The following is a 14,873-nucleotide window of genomic DNA, read 5'->3' on the forward strand; positions in this document are numbered from 1 at the left end:
TGATTTAGCCCAAAAGCCTCACAGGTGTTGATGGTGCCGACATGTTTTCCGACAGCCACGACGATACCCCTTCATTCGAATATATCAGCATCCACACAATATTTTGCATTCACATTTTGTGGAGTTCTCGCCTTCTTCTGTTTTGGTTGCTTTGGTGTCATAAGCGGGCGTGCGTCTTTACGGCTTTGTGTCGGTTTATGTATATATGAGTGTAGGCATGAAGCTGGCTAGGTAAGATGGGAAATTGATGTTCTTTCAGGATAAGGACTGAGTGCATATCCTGATTCTTGCGAGCTTGACATGATTCGTTAAATTTAGTAAAGAAACTACTTCTAATAGGAAAAGGGTATCAAAAACACCACGCCAGCCCCGGGGAAATATATATACAAGAAATAAATAGAGGCTCAGAATAGATGGCAAGTCTAAATGTTACGACTTTCCCAGCAAAGATCCAGCGAACCATACACTCCCTAAGCCAGCCAGCAAGGAAATGCCAATAGCCTGCTTACTCCAGGTATCCGCGTGAGTCATTCTCAGGGAACCAGAGGGCTTTTGGATGGTTGCAACAGTAGCACTGGTTTTCTTCGCACTAATCCTCGTGGATTCTTCCGCAATAGGCTCACTATTATTGGTTTTTGAAACATGGCCCTGTTCCCGTTGCTTCCATTTTTCGACTAACTTTGCAATAGCCGCCAGGTCTTCTTGAATGGACCCTCCCGTTCCGTTATAGCCGGCTTCAATCTCAACATCCTGTACATTGCCGAAAAAGTCCATGACCTTGCGTAACCGACCCGCTTGTTCGCCGCCGGGGAAAAGATCCCATCGCACACCTGGCTGAGAGTGGATTTTCGCCTCGTCGTATGAATCGAAAAGGTCACCGAGGGTGAGTTTAGAGCTTGGCGAGGTGACTTGTGTTTCGAGAAATTCAAGGATGTAGTAAGTCCAGCGATCAATAACGGCGACTCCGACGTCGCTATCGGCGTGGTGGGAGTAGGAGGACTGGTCCAAGGCACTGGAGCCAGTAGCGATGATGTTGGGGGAGTAAAAGTGCGTAAACATGGTGTTGGCCTGGCAAGTGTCGATCATAAAGAGCAGTTCATTATACCGCTTCTTCTCCCACATCTGCCCAAACGCGTCCGCGAGATCCCACGCGCCTATTTCTTCCGAGTCTTGGAATTTGAGGAATTGATCGCCGCCATGTCCGGTCATGTATACCAGGACATTGCTCCCGGCGTCGGAACCCAGACGTTTACTGCGAGGCACGTCGTCATCCAGCCGGTCTGTGAGTAGACGAATGAAGCTCTCCACCGTCACTTCGTAGCCCCGATAATCCACCTCGATGTTATCACCATACAGGTCCAGAGCTCTATCCGCGTTGTTGTAGACGGTCCCCGGAAATGCGTTCCGCGGATTGCACGCCATGTCGTCCGGTAGCATGAGGATGATCTGGGAGTCCGGAATGCCCAGGCGCTTCACCGTTCGATATAAGGAGAGGACATTGGCAAGGTGACGATAGTTGAACCAAAATCGCGAGGTCGAAACCAGAACGGCCCAGTTGGAGGTGTGGGCAGCAGCAACGAAAACGACGGGATTTGCGAAAAGAAGGACAAGGGAGAGAATACAGTAGAGGTGCAAAAGGGGATTCATGGTTGGGTCTGTTTGGATATAGGATCTGTTCAGGCCCAGCACATGCGTGCTTTCAATGCCAGAATGGACCTCAGCTTCTTGGATAATGCACGGTATGCTATGTAATTATATTACGCGTTATAATACTAGCTGTTCTGGTGTTTGTTGTGTTTGTCTTCGATTAGTGGGCAACCTGTCACTAGTCTGCTTCGGGCAAGGCTGAGTGGAGATCCCGCCTTGTCTTCCATCCAATCAGCCGCCGTTCCTGCCGTCACCGAGAGGCTCAAGGAAGGCAGTAACCCAATCGGGAAGTGAACTCCCCATCAACCCCAACCACCGCCTGCAAGACGACTCCCTTCATCTTCGCCTTCAGCTTCATCCTCACTCATTCCGGCAACGGCGTCGGCAGCCATCTCTCCGTCTCATCGCTGCCAATCCTCGCACCCTGTCATTCTGGCCTGCTGCCTGCCTGTTGCCTACGCCCGCCCAACCACATGAGGAGGAACGTGCACTGATTTTGTCTGTCAGTTTCGTTCAAAGCCACCGCTTTCCCTTCACCACCTTTGCCTTTCTTGCTACTTTATCTGTGTCTTTATATCAGAGTCGATCCGCAGCTTCGCCCATGCTTGCTGTTACCCTGTTTTGCCGACTTCATCATCGACTAGGACGGAAAAAGCCATAGACCTTATTGTAGTCTGTTTTAAACGGCTGCGAGACTGCATACCGCCCCTTTAAGAAGCTGTTCTTCTCATGGGTTCTCACGCCGCCGGCCCTTCCATGGCCAGGATTTCACCCCTTGAAATCCGCCATGGCAAAGCCACGGTTATTGGATCTTCCCTCGGAGACGCTGAGGGAAATATTGCTATATGTGAGTGCTCCTACCGCCTGCCAATCTTGTGACAGCTTATTGATAAATGCCTGGCACTATTTTAGCTAAGGCCTCGTGACCTAGTCAAATTAATGCTTGTTTCGCATGCCTTGCATGACCTTACTGCGAGCCAACTTTACCGCAGCTTTTGCCATAAATTTTCTGAGAATCTCAACCCCAGAGATACCCAAATGCCTGCTGATGAGCTCGCCGACCTTCTAGAAACACTAGCAACAAGTGATTTTAATTATGCGGCATATATAAAAGAGATATCATTTGATGTTTTATGGAACAATGATGTCACCTGGACTAGAACACAAGATAAAGTGGCTTCTCAGCTCAAATTTGACACGGGATGTGGGAGGTTTTTCAGCACTCTCCTCTTAGCAGCGCTTAAGAAGGTTGTGGCCCTAGAAACATTCCGGTAAGCCTTGGCCTTGTTTTCGGCAAACCCGTTTGTGGAGAAAGTATTCTCTAACATTTTTCCAGTTGGGATGTTAAAGTGCATCTCACACCGTCAATCTTTGCTACCCTAGGGAAATTCTCTAGCCTGCAGGATTTGTATGTCAGAATGCACATTGGTCCATCCATCTCTGGCGCAAATAATAGCAACTTTGGACAGTCCTGGGTCCCAGCTCCTGTACCGGTTCCACAGCAGCAACCGCCACCAACCATTGTGGGTAGTGCACACCCTCATCCCCATGGCCCTCCGCCTTCTACTACATTACCCGTCGTTACTACTAGGCGTGCTCCCAGGTCTAGGCTACCGATTTGGGATGGAACTTTTAGCCATATTCAAAAGCTCAAAAGCTTGGCTATTCTCGATATGGAATGTCTTGGATACCTAAACGAGATTGCTTGTTGTGTTTCAGCCTCCTCTACGACGCTTAAGACACTAAAATTGTCATTCTCCGAGAGGCTTGCTGCGAAAGCCCAGAAGAAAGCTGTTGTGGAGAATTCCGACACGGAATCCGATACTCAAGATGACGACATATATGAGCCCGATGATGCCGCACCACCTCCGCCACCAGCTACAGTATTTCCGTCCATAATCCCAACTACTTCTACATCAAATCCCAATAACGATGCCAAGGTTCGAAATGAGCGGCTCATGCAGGAGAAGACCCTTTCGCGGATTTTCAGCCTAGAAAATGAGGCTTCAATGCATAAGTTAGTTCATAAAATTGTCTACAGTAGCAATGCAGCCGCGCACGACCAGAAACTTGTTGCAGACAAAACAACTAACTCCCCCGACAAAACATTCATGTTTGAGCTACATGGCATTGTGACCGACCTGCATCTAGGAAAAGCCACTCTTACACCTGGCCTAAACGCCATGAAGACAGTTGAAAGAGTACAAAATGCCACATCCAAGTTTCTTAAAACCTGGGGCGATTCACAACTGTCTCAGAAATTATCCGCTTTTCAAATAGAGCTCTTAGAAAAGCATGCATTATCGTTGGAGAAGAAAGGTAGTATCGCCTTTGCTGCCGAACCAAGTCCGACTGATGTCACCCTTGCAAAGGACTTTGGACTAACCGCTCAAAGCTCGGACATTGATCCTGACGAGCAGAATAGCTCAAACTCAGATAATCCTGTCAGCCAAGAGACTACCAGTGCATCAGCTTCCGCGCACTTAATTGAACAACCTAATAGCTCGGAAGTAGCTACCCGCGGCTTCACCTTTTCAATTCCCGCGAAAAATGAAAATGAACTCGAAAGGCGCATGATGGCCATCGTGGACATGGAACATCCAGATAACCTAAGCGAAGGGGAAGACCAAGAATTTCTTGATCCCAGAGAGATTGCAGTTCAAAGAAACGACCGGGCCCCTGAAGACGTCAATGGCTGGCCTGGAAGCACTGAAGAACGGGACCTCCAATCTTCCATCAAGGGGAAGGAGCCAATACGCGGCCCGCATGAATCTCCTGCAAATGCGAAATTTGATAGCTCTCGAGAATTTGGTACAATGTCAACTGAGCAAGCGATCCAAGAGTACATTCGTCTAAACCACGGGATCGCACTCGAAAGCCTCTCAATTCAGCTAATTCCGCTCAAAACGTCAGTTATCTGCCGGGCGATAAACATTTGGTCATTAAAGCACATTTCCCTTTTAAACGTCGGACCTCAGCGAGCCTTCTGGGCAACATTGATGCAGCTTAATAAATCGAATCCTCTTCAAATTTCTTCAATTCACTCGGATAACGTTACGCTGCAACTGTTGGCGTTTATAGGCTCCCTAGATTTTGTGGACGAGTTGTTCCTCATAGAGCGAAAGGCTAGTCCAGTATCAGACCCTCCAGCACCGAAACCTCCTATCCGCATCTCGCATATTTATTCGTTGGCGTTAGAGACGCATATGAAGCATTTGAAACGACTTATGATTCGAAATGATGTTGACTCAAGTTGGAATCTTGACCGCTGGAATACTAGATGTATTACAACAAATGGTTCAAACCTTGTTGAACTTGTTGTAGCTGTAGATTCTGCGCATTTCGTGAGTGAAATTTGTCAAATCGTGCCTAATAGCCACTAATTGCTAATTCCTTACTACGTTTTAGCATATGATGATGCACTACGTGAAGCACTTGCGATCGCTTTTAGCCTTACACATCTTGTTCAATAATGCTGATTATTGTATATCATTATTGCGCGAGATACGTCTTTGTGCCATAGACAACATTCTCCATTTTCCCTCACTCAAGGTTCAGTATGTTGCCGTCAGTCACATGGCGAACGGTCCCACTACTACGAAAGTATCGCGCATTGTGAGAACCTCTGTTCGATTATTGAAGTCGAATGACGCCTCCGGTTCGAGGGATACGCTTTTAGAGTCTTTGAAACCTTATGCTTCCTCATTACGCAAATCGCTTCTTATTGGAAATCCGAACGGCTCTCCACCCGAAAGTCCGCTCAACTCCTCTCCCTCCGACGAAAGTGACGACGATCGTTTTGAGCAACGCCCAGCGACCTTGTTAGTCGACTCAATAGAGATTCATGAGATCCAAGGGATCAAAATTTGGCAAAAAGAGATATTTCACTCGAGGCTCTGAGGTAGTGCCGCGCTGTTCCTCAGACATTTTAACATTTTAATCTTGGCTATAGTTATTCTAGAAACACTCACAGTAGGCCGCAAAGAGCTTTTACCCAAAACCTACAAGATTCACAGCATGATTAAACTACCTTCTCAAATGTTCGCCATACTCCATCGCGCAACTCTGGCTAGTTTTCAGAGTCGCCTGCTCGCCATTTTCAGGGGTTGATTGCTTCACGGATTAATATTTACCCATAGTTACTGGTGATTTAACCACCAGTTGGACTTAGATTGATTAGATAATCCAGGAGTCATCCCACTTCTTGTTGATAATCAGCTAGACAATTATTAAAGCAGTTTGCCAGAAGCTCATGGTATTCATATTTCCATTACCTTCATAGGTATCTCGCTAGTGTATTGAGGAAAATTAGCACCACACGAGTACTATCTGCTATGGCGGGAAAGAAAGGCGAGAACACCAAAAAGGCTGCGGGCATGGCTCGTGTGAGTTTTCTTTGAGCGCTGGGAATCGTTAGGAAAGCGAAGAAGACCTAAACTGATGCGTTCCTGGGCTCATAGAAAGCCGAGGTCGCGGCTCAGAAACAAGCCGTGGCAGATGCCAAAAAGGCAGGGGACGAGGACCGGAAGTGGCAACAGGGCGCAAAGTCGAACTCGAAGAAGTAAGTAACATTGGGTTTGTCTGAATCCCTCATCAAGTATCCTATCGAGTCCCGCTCTAACTTGGGATAAATCAAACAACAGGGAACAGGAAGAATCTAAGCGAGCAGACGCCGCTCGCAAGAAAGCGGAGCGCGACGCGCTTCTCGCAGGGGAAGAAGCCGCCCAGCCATCCAAGCCCAAGGGCGCCGGCGCCAAAACCGCCGCAAAGAAGACTCGCGGCACCTTGGATCTTTCGCACCTGGACGCGGCTCTGGGCGTGTCCACCTCGGGATCCAAAAAGGCCAGCGCCATCAGCGCTTCGGGCATCGACAACGCTCTCGACGCATTGACGTTGACGTCGAATGCCGACTCTACCAAAGTGGACAGGCATCCGGAGCGCAGATTCAAGGCTGCGTATGCGGCGTTTGAAGCGAGGCGGTTGCCGGAGATTGAACAGGAACAACCGGGGTTGAGAAGGCAGCAGAGGATTGAAATCGTCAGAAAGGAGTTTGAGAAGAGTGAAGAGAACCCTTTCAATAAAGCCAATGTCGCTTTTGATGCGAGTAGAGAGGAAGTGGCGCGAGTTAAAGCATCCGAGAGAGCGAAGATTGAGACTCGGTTATCAGAAAGATGAGAAAGATAAATCGGCGTTGGGATTCGGGGTATACAGCGCTTAACAACTTTAAGCCCTTGTCCTCTTGCGGTCAAACGATAGCGGGAAAATCTGGACGTTTTGGGCCTTGCAAAGCAAGGCTCCCTTGACATGACTGATATGATACATGACATCGAATGATTTGTTGAGATTTTTCTATCTCTCTATTTGCTTGGACAGCGAAGCTTTCTTTTATCAGACTGAATCATCTGAAATACAAGCAAGACTGGTTAAACGACGTCAAAGGGCTTAAGCGCATTAATGCATAGGGACAAGAGTTATTTCCAACCACCAAAAACCAGGTATCATATACAATAACTATTTCAAAAAGATACCCATAAAGCGATAACCTAATGCCCAAGTAAAAGCATAGAGACCAACCATAAATCCAAGTGGTTGGCGAAATCCCAGGGTCAGCGCCGTACCAAATTTATCGAAAAGCACTGAATGATCCTGGAAACCCCCTCGTTGTAATAGTAAAGATGCTCCAAGAATCAGGGACCGTATTTTATCCAAAAATATTAAACCCACCTTTTAACAATTTGGTGTTGGTTCTTGCTCCCAGTCTCACTTTGGGAAAAGGGTCTTCGTGTAAAACAAAGTCAGATGCCCAAAGTTGTGCTGATATTGGCGCAAAGAAAGTGAGAGGGAGAAAAAACGGCGGGCAAGATTTATGCCATAACAGCCCTTGCATCCCAGACACATAATCTTTCATCCCAACCGCAGCTCGCGCACCATCCCTCACTACCAAAGAGGCACCAATCGACGCCAGTGACAAATTCCGTATGTCTGCCCATACGGCCCAGCTCCCTTCCCATTGTAGGCATGGGTCCAAGTCTCATTGCGTCCGCATCGCCTGCTGGAGCTCCAATTTCGGATCCGTCGGTCCAAACACGGCATGTCATATCGTAGCCGGCACTGAGTAGCACATGTGAAAGGTGGGGCGACCATGTTAGCTTCCGGACAGCATATTCATGTCCGACCATAGCGCAAAGAGGCCCTTGCTGGGGAGCACGGATATCAAAGGTTCGAATTATTCTATCAACACCGCCAGTTGCAAGGACAGAAGGGCGATATTTATTCCAATCATGCGTAAGAGCTTCGGAAGGAGGAGACGCTGCTGGAGCCATTGGTAAACCGGGGTTGGTAGGAATAGGAGTCTGGCCAGATCCATGAATAGGTATTTGAACGGTGAGATGATTGGATGCTGACGTTGGGGTACGCAGGTCGAATATACGCACGTATGAATCAGAAGAAACGCAAGATAGAATATCCGGTGAATGAGGTGAAAAAGCCGCAGAATAGGTGCAGCTATGTGTGGGAAGAGTGAGTAGCGACGTCGGTCGGTCTGGAGCCCATATTTTGACGGTGCCATCCCAGCTGCTGGAGCAAAATCGATCCTTCGCGACTAAATTCCAGTGAACAGAAAAGACCTCCCTGCTGTGCTCCTTCCATGCTTGAACGGGGAATTCATCCACAGTCAAATCAAAAAGCTTTACACTGCCATCTCCGGATGCAACGAGAGCCTGATTTTCATGGATTTCCGACCAGGCTAAGTCATATAAAGCATCTTGTGTCGTATACCTATAGTAGTACACCGCCTGTTAGCAAGGAATCATAATGCTTATAAGGATAGAGATCCAGGAACTAGTACCACTTTAACGGAGTTATGCCCTGCGGGGTGAGCTCAAAGATGTAAAATCGCCCGTTTCCAACGAGCCCAAAATTCGCCGAAGCCGCAACAGCTAGTCGTGAATCGAAAAAGGGCGAATATTTCACAGCTCCTCCATTGAAACCCTCCGTGCGGTATTCGAGCATATTGTCGGCGGCCGGAGGTTGGCGGGGCAGTCACAAGTATATTGGCCGGTTACAAGAACAACAGTCAAGGGTCGCTCATCGTGTCATCATGTTGGCGCCAGTTCGTCCTTTTATATTCTCTTTCCAGGAAACCCTGCCGATATGCCCATTGTCCAATGTCGTTGCTGCTGCCGCCGCTGCGATAACTGTCGAACACTCAAATAATGAACTGGGAGGTAGGAAACACCGAGGTAACTAGGCTAGTTAACTAGTTAATTTAGGCTTACATAATCCGGCAGGGACACAGCAACCGTTTAAATGGACGCCATCGCGGTCGATAACCATGTGCAAAGACATTCTAGGAGGATTTAGATCCATTGTAAGGGCACTGTGAGCTTTTCGTTGCTTCAATCCATATTTCGACCCGCTGGGGCCTTCGCCAGCGCAAAGTTTCTCCCCGTGTTCTGCTGGATCAAATCTGATTTCTGAGTTTTGACATCTTTATATATTCATCTCTATATTACATATTCAATGTCATCATCTCTAAGAGTGCCGCTTGCCACTTCCTTCCGCACAGAGCAGGTCCTAGGGATTGGGAGAACGGGCGTGGTGATCCAAGAGCAGGTTGCTGTGAAGCTACCTCTCAGATGGAGCACAAGTAGTGATGACGAAGTTCAAGCAAATATCGAATCGCCAAAACATGAGCAGGAAATCTATCTTCGGCTGAAAGATTGCGATGGTGTCGTTCCACTGCTAGGTTATTCCGACACAGCCACCCACCTCCGTCTAATGGAAAATGGTTGACCTTCGATCGTACTTAAGTCAAAATCAGCCATCGAATTACCGTCAACTTTCATGGTTTCGTCAAATGGCCCGCGCTCTTGCACAAATTCACGACCGCCGCATTATTGTGGTAGACATTGCCAGCCATAACTTTCTTCTTGACTCCGACCTATCAGTCAAATTCTGCGATTTCACAGAGTCGACTAAATTACCTCTTGACGCCTGTATGGAAACAGCTGACGATGGGGGCTATACAGTACGAACGGACATTGGGCAATTGGGAGCTGTGATGTACGAAGTCCTAACCAAGCAGCGTTGCGAATTTGATATATTCAAGGATGTCCCATCAGATATCAGTCACGGTTCATGGCCGCGAAGGGGAGGACCTCCCAAACACTGAAAATGTTTGGCTTGGCCAGATAATTGAAAAATGCTGGACAGAGGGCGCGTTCCACAATGCATACGACCTATTGAGCGAGTTAGAGTCCATCAACGATAACGAGTTGCACGAACATAAGACATGTCAAGGCTCAGGGCAACGCAAAAGATTGAATCTGGTTTCCCGCCTCAAAGGCATATTATTCTCCCCCATCACTCTAGCAACATTTGGCGCATTCATGCTTTATACATGGGGCTATTCTTTTCGGAGGCCTTTCTGTGGTCTCGTTCTGTAAACACCTGGAGGAAGTTTCCCTTTTGACAGGTTAGCGGTCGTATTTAGTTGAGTGTAATGGAGGCGCACCTTGATCTTTTTGTACTAATTGCTGCTTCATATCTGTCTGGGCAGCTTGCCTTGAAAGCTGAACAAGTCATGTCGATTGGCGACGAAGATAGATTTATGTCGCGGCCGGCTGGAGGTGAATGATGGATGTCTGATGGTAGATTCTTGAAAGTCTGCCAGAAACTGCTGGAAGGTGGTTGGGATGACTTCTGAGTAGTTAAGCGGATTCCATCATGCGCCTTGCTGTTGGAGCAAGGGGAAGTCATAGGCTGTAAGAAAGATAACTAGTGGTTAACATTGCATGAGCCCTGGACTAACCAGTAGGCTACATTTAAATCTCAGAAAAACAAGATTTTTTTATCAATATAATCTTATTATGCTCTAAGGTGCAGCCTTTGAGAGCTTGCAAGAGAGAATTGCCACTGATTTTCAGCTGGCCTTTTCGTGTTCTTAGGATGCCAATGTGAATCAGGTGCCCACACGTCAAGCCTCGGGTTTTGTTGCTCAACCATGAGGTTGACGTCCCTTGATGACAGCAACCTCATGAGAAAACTAACTACCATGGCTCCAAGTAACCACGGGGTAGGGGTTGATTCAAGGCCTTCAGATCATGGACAAATACCTCTCGACAAAACGCCCCAGGGCCTTATCGACTCCTCCAGCCAACGCAGCCGATGAATGCAACGACCAGGATGAGGATGATTCCACCGACGTCAAACTGGCAACGCTGGCATCTCTGTTCCCGGATATCTCCCAGGAAATTCTTTTGGACCTATTAATCGCGAATGATGGCTCGATATCCCTGACTTCGTCCTCAGTAAGGGCCGAACTCTCCCGAAAGAAAATCAAGCGGTCAATGACTGCGAACCTCGGCGTCCAAAGCTCCCTGGCTTCGTATGGAATGATGGTATCAGAAAACCTTTCTTCCCCGAAAAATCTGACCAAGAAAGGGCAGACGCTTCATCTCTTCTCTCCGGAAGACATATCAAAACATACCTCCTGCACCATTATCCACAACTTTCTCCCCCCCGAGGAAGCAATCTCTCTCCTCAAAGAGCTTCTCCAAGAATCCGAAACATTTTCTCGCCAACGTTTTCAGCTATTCGATAACGTCGTCGAGAGCCCACACACTGCAGGGTTCTATGTCGCCAGTCGCGAAGAACAAGAACAGCAAAAATCTGCATATTCATACAACGGCAACTACCGAACCGATGTGAGACAGCTAACTCCACAACTGCGCAATATTTCTACCAAAGTGCAAAAGGCTGTGAACGAGGAAATCCAAAAGCGTATTCGAGACCACTATCCCAACGGAAAGAAGCTGCAATATCAATCTCCGCTGGAGTGGGTTCCCAATGCCGCCTTTGTCAACTGCTACGATGGCCCATCTGAAAGTGTCGGTTATCATTCCGACGAACTGACCTACCTCGGGCCCCGCGCCGTCATTGGTAGTCTCAGCTTGGGAGTGGCAAGGGAATTCCGTGTCCGCAAAATCGTTCCTCCAGACGACGGAGACGCCAGCCATTCGACCTCTACAGGGAGCGCTTCAGACGCTCCGTCATTGCCAGAAAACTCCTTTTCACGTGCAGATATCCAAGGCCAAATCTCCATCCATCTGCCTCACAATTCTCTCCTAATAATGCATGCTGAAACGCAAGAAGAGTGGAAGCATAGCATTGCCCCGGCACAAAGTATTTCCCCGCACCCTGTTTCTGGAAACAAAAGAATAAACGTCACATATCGCTGGTATCGTGAATCATTGCATCCGAAAAACACACCTCGTTGCAGGTGCGACATCCCTTGTGTACTTCCGCTGTGTGCAACGGAAAAAAGAAACCCGGGGTAGATATATGTGGATGTGTTATGCTGGCTATGCACCTGGAAAAAAGACATGCTCCTTTTTCCAGTGGGCCGTATTTGATGAAGATGGCGAACCGATTTGGCAACACGATCCAAGTGACCACCGTTAATACAACCTTTAATAACACCCTCTTTTCCCCCATAGAAAAACTCGAATTAATGACATAAAACAATTTCAAAACATCTTCCAACTAGCCAAAGTCACCTCGTGAATTTCGGATATCCGAAAGATGCCCCCACTTATCTTGTCAATCGTTTTGCGAAATGCGAGCTCTGGTACTTCGACCTTGGTTCCGCTGTCCGCAGCAATCTTCTCATATTTTTCCCGAGGCCAACGTCACCTATATCACCTACGCACCCGTCAGATCGAGGCTACTGTTGAGGTGATCAAAAATCTGACCCCAAATCAATCATTGTAGGCTCGCATTTTGTCACTCGCTCAATTTCATCCTTGCTCTCACACTCCATCACATTAACGCCAAGACGCCATGAATCCGGCCGACCTTTGACTTGGTTTAATTCGTCGCTATTGTATCCGTCATTCTGAACTCTCGATTTGCACCTCGCCGTGTTTGCCGGGTTCGGAACGCCAATCCAGTCAAGTTGGCATTTTCCCTCTGATACAAGATGCGTGGAACTGACGAAACAAGAATTTCTGTATTCAACACTTGCGGCGACGATAGTACGAGCTTCGCTGAGCCGAGCAGGAGGTTCAAGCATTCCATGCAATTGATCAATCATGTTATCAAGCTCCTCCGTATTCATCGGTTCCTTTATCGCCAGGGAACTGGTGCTAGTCGAGCAAGGTGAATCGATCATATCAGCTTCTTCGTCGATCCCCCGTTCCCTAACTTTAATCAGCACCGTCCAAGACTCTCCTGGTCGTAGGCATTTGCGTTCCGTATTTCCAAGCATAGCAACCACCTCATAATTTTCGGAGGGCGTAAGCTTAACCGAAAGGTCAGAGAGCACGCCTGAGTCAATTCCTGTACGAAGATGCCTAACAATCAATTTAATATTAGACCTTAAGGCAGATTCAACTCCGTCGTAGTCCAAACTGCCAGATAAGTGCCACCCGCCTACTAGGCCGGGAGACTTTATCATGACTGAATTTTCGGGCGATATCGTATGAAAACGTAATCTCTCGTCCAAACCATTATTGAGATATATAGCTGAACGAGCAGTGATGAAAAACATATGGCAAAGGGCAGATTTTCCAGATTGTACTAGGAGCAAGGTAGAGGCTTCTCTCAGGGCACCTGAAAGCCGTGCTTGGTCCGCATCATCGTGGGGCAGCTGAAAGGTTGATAGAGATCGGAAAACGTTGCGAACAAGATCCAAGCCGTGGGATCCAAGAGGCAGCATCAGTTTGAGAGTCTCTCCGGGGTGTGGGGAAAGGCAGCCGATCGCCACTCGGTCTATCAATACATCCAACGAGGATGCAACGTAAAAAGCATTTTGACAGGCTCCTTTCAAAAGCTCTGGCGGTACTCTTGCCCTGCTAGAATGATTAGCGACAGTTTTTGGGGCAGCCTAGTTGCACGTACGAATTATCAACAATTATCATGACGTCCAAAGGAATATCAGCAGTGCACTGATCGTCTAGATTATTTTCCAGGTTATCAACTCGTGCAAATATTTCAACCGATAACCATGTTGACAGTTCGTTTCCAGCGTTTGTTCTGAGGGCATCCGCACTCAGCTCTACTGTGGCAGTTGTGACGGGAGCATTCCGTGGCCAGCGATTCCTACGTTTCACACGATTTCTAGGAATCTTCAGCTCTTCAGAAGCGAGCGGCGGCGTGTATTTTCTGTTTTGGCTTTGCTCCGTGTCTCTTGATAAGAAGTTATTTGGGCTTCCCGAAAAGGTTTCCCTTTTCAAATCATCTATAAATCCCCTCGAGGTCGGTAGAGGTTTCGTATAAGCAGACGACTTTGTTTTCATAACAGTATCAGAATGGATCCTTTCACTGCTGGATTCGCGATTCCTAAAATCAAATACTTGGGTAACTCGAGAAAAGAAGCCATTTTTGGGCGCAAGGACCGGATGTCGCTGACTCTGTGTGGTAGTCGGTTCAGTTTGCTTTTGCGGTCCCTAAGACACAAGTTTGCGTCAGTATGAGGTCGAAAGTAAGATTTTACTCAGAAAAACGAGGATATACAGAAGGGTTCCCCATCTTGGAGTAATCAGCACTAGTTATTGGAGTACTCGAAAGCGAATGCCAATACCCTTGGTTTTGGCTTGGCCGTAACAACCGAGGATCTCCCTTGTTCAGATCTGGTAGAGGCGGGACTTCAGATATCGATGGAGAGCGGATAGCGTAGGACGACCGTCTTCGGGGAATAGGAATTGGAGGACTATCTTTGGCCCAGGTGTCGCGAACTTGGCCTTTGCGACGCGTCTTGAGAATCCGTAGAGGCTTGGGAGCCGGAGCATATCGAGTTTCTTCAGGGTAGTCCATCTGTTCGTTGTCTACCAATGAGACAAACTTCAACGCTGGCGAGATCCGGCTTCACACGTGCTCCCTCTCTATGGCTTTCTGATCCATATCTGTGTTTCCGTCACTTGAATCAGAGCCCTTTGACGAGGAAGAAAAGTACCAAGGAGGATCTGAGCGACTCCTTTTGTGGGGTTTTCTGCCTCGTCGACAGGTATAACGACGCTGACTACGGAGGCTCCAAAATTCAGCACACCCAAGAGCTACGGCCACAATAATAAGTAGCAGGAATATGGGGACAAGGACAAAAGCAATCAAGATTAGTGTTCTGCGAGCTTCACCGCTGGGCATATCGGCGCGATTTTGAAAACAAGGTCATGGACGAGGATGCCATAAGCACCTATTTGATGGCCAAAACGGATTTGGTTTTAAGG

The 14,873-nt window shown here is 47.8% G+C and overlaps 7 protein-coding genes across 7 annotated transcripts; 4 read left to right on the top strand and 3 right to left on the bottom strand.

The window, feature by feature from the left end:
* Nucleotides 1-470: 470 nt before the first annotated feature.
* Nucleotides 471-1,647, bottom strand: UREG_07151 (GPI-anchor transamidase; the record flags this gene model as incomplete). The annotated part of the gene is made up of 2 exons (XM_002582332.1): nt 471-501; nt 680-1,647. 2 exons carry the CDS (start codon nt 1,645-1,647, stop codon nt 471-473), a joined length of 999 nt encoding a protein of 332 aa, XP_002582378.1.
* Nucleotides 1,648-2,685: 1,038 nt separating this feature from the next.
* Nucleotides 2,686-5,030, top strand: UREG_07152 (uncharacterized protein; the record flags this gene model as incomplete). The annotated part of the gene is made up of 2 exons (XM_002582333.1): nt 2,686-2,918; nt 2,984-5,030. The coding sequence occupies 2 exons, from the start codon at nt 2,686-2,688 to the stop codon at nt 5,028-5,030; spliced, it is 2,280 nt and encodes a 759-aa protein (XP_002582379.1).
* A 951-nt stretch (nt 5,031-5,981) lies between these two features.
* UREG_07153 (uncharacterized protein) lies at nt 5,982-6,822 on the top strand (the record flags this gene model as incomplete). Its single annotated transcript, XM_002582334.1, has 3 exons — nt 5,982-6,032; nt 6,108-6,208; nt 6,291-6,822. The coding sequence occupies 3 exons, from the start codon at nt 5,982-5,984 to the stop codon at nt 6,820-6,822; spliced, it is 684 nt and encodes a 227-aa protein (XP_002582380.1).
* Nucleotides 6,823-7,511: 689 nt separating this feature from the next.
* Nucleotides 7,512-8,658, bottom strand: UREG_07154 (uncharacterized protein; the record flags this gene model as incomplete). The annotated part of the gene is made up of 2 exons (XM_002582335.1): nt 7,512-8,424; nt 8,495-8,658. 2 exons carry the CDS (start codon nt 8,656-8,658, stop codon nt 7,512-7,514), a joined length of 1,077 nt encoding a protein of 358 aa, XP_002582381.1.
* A 775-nt stretch (nt 8,659-9,433) lies between these two features.
* UREG_07155 (uncharacterized protein) lies at nt 9,434-9,820 on the top strand (the record flags this gene model as incomplete). The annotated part of the gene is made up of 1 exon (XM_002582336.1): nt 9,434-9,820. The coding sequence occupies one exon, from the start codon at nt 9,434-9,436 to the stop codon at nt 9,818-9,820; it is 387 nt and encodes a 128-aa protein (XP_002582382.1).
* Nucleotides 9,821-10,751: 931 nt separating this feature from the next.
* Nucleotides 10,752-11,987, top strand: UREG_07156 (uncharacterized protein; the record flags this gene model as incomplete). Its single annotated transcript, XM_002582337.1, has 1 exon — nt 10,752-11,987. The coding sequence occupies one exon, from the start codon at nt 10,752-10,754 to the stop codon at nt 11,985-11,987; it is 1,236 nt and encodes a 411-aa protein (XP_002582383.1).
* Nucleotides 11,988-13,511: 1,524 nt separating this feature from the next.
* On the bottom strand, nt 13,512-14,463 carry UREG_07157 (uncharacterized protein; the record flags this gene model as incomplete). Its single annotated transcript, XM_002582338.1, has 2 exons — nt 13,512-14,096; nt 14,164-14,463. 2 exons carry the CDS (start codon nt 14,461-14,463, stop codon nt 13,512-13,514), a joined length of 885 nt encoding a protein of 294 aa, XP_002582384.1.
* Between the last annotated feature and the right edge of the window lie 410 nt (nt 14,464-14,873).

The sequence above is a fragment of the Uncinocarpus reesii genome, genomic scaffold (assembly GCF_000003515.1).
Source record: "Uncinocarpus reesii 1704 scaffold_5 genomic scaffold, whole genome shotgun sequence".
Lineage (NCBI taxonomy): Eukaryota > Fungi > Ascomycota > Eurotiomycetes > Onygenales > Onygenaceae > Uncinocarpus > Uncinocarpus reesii.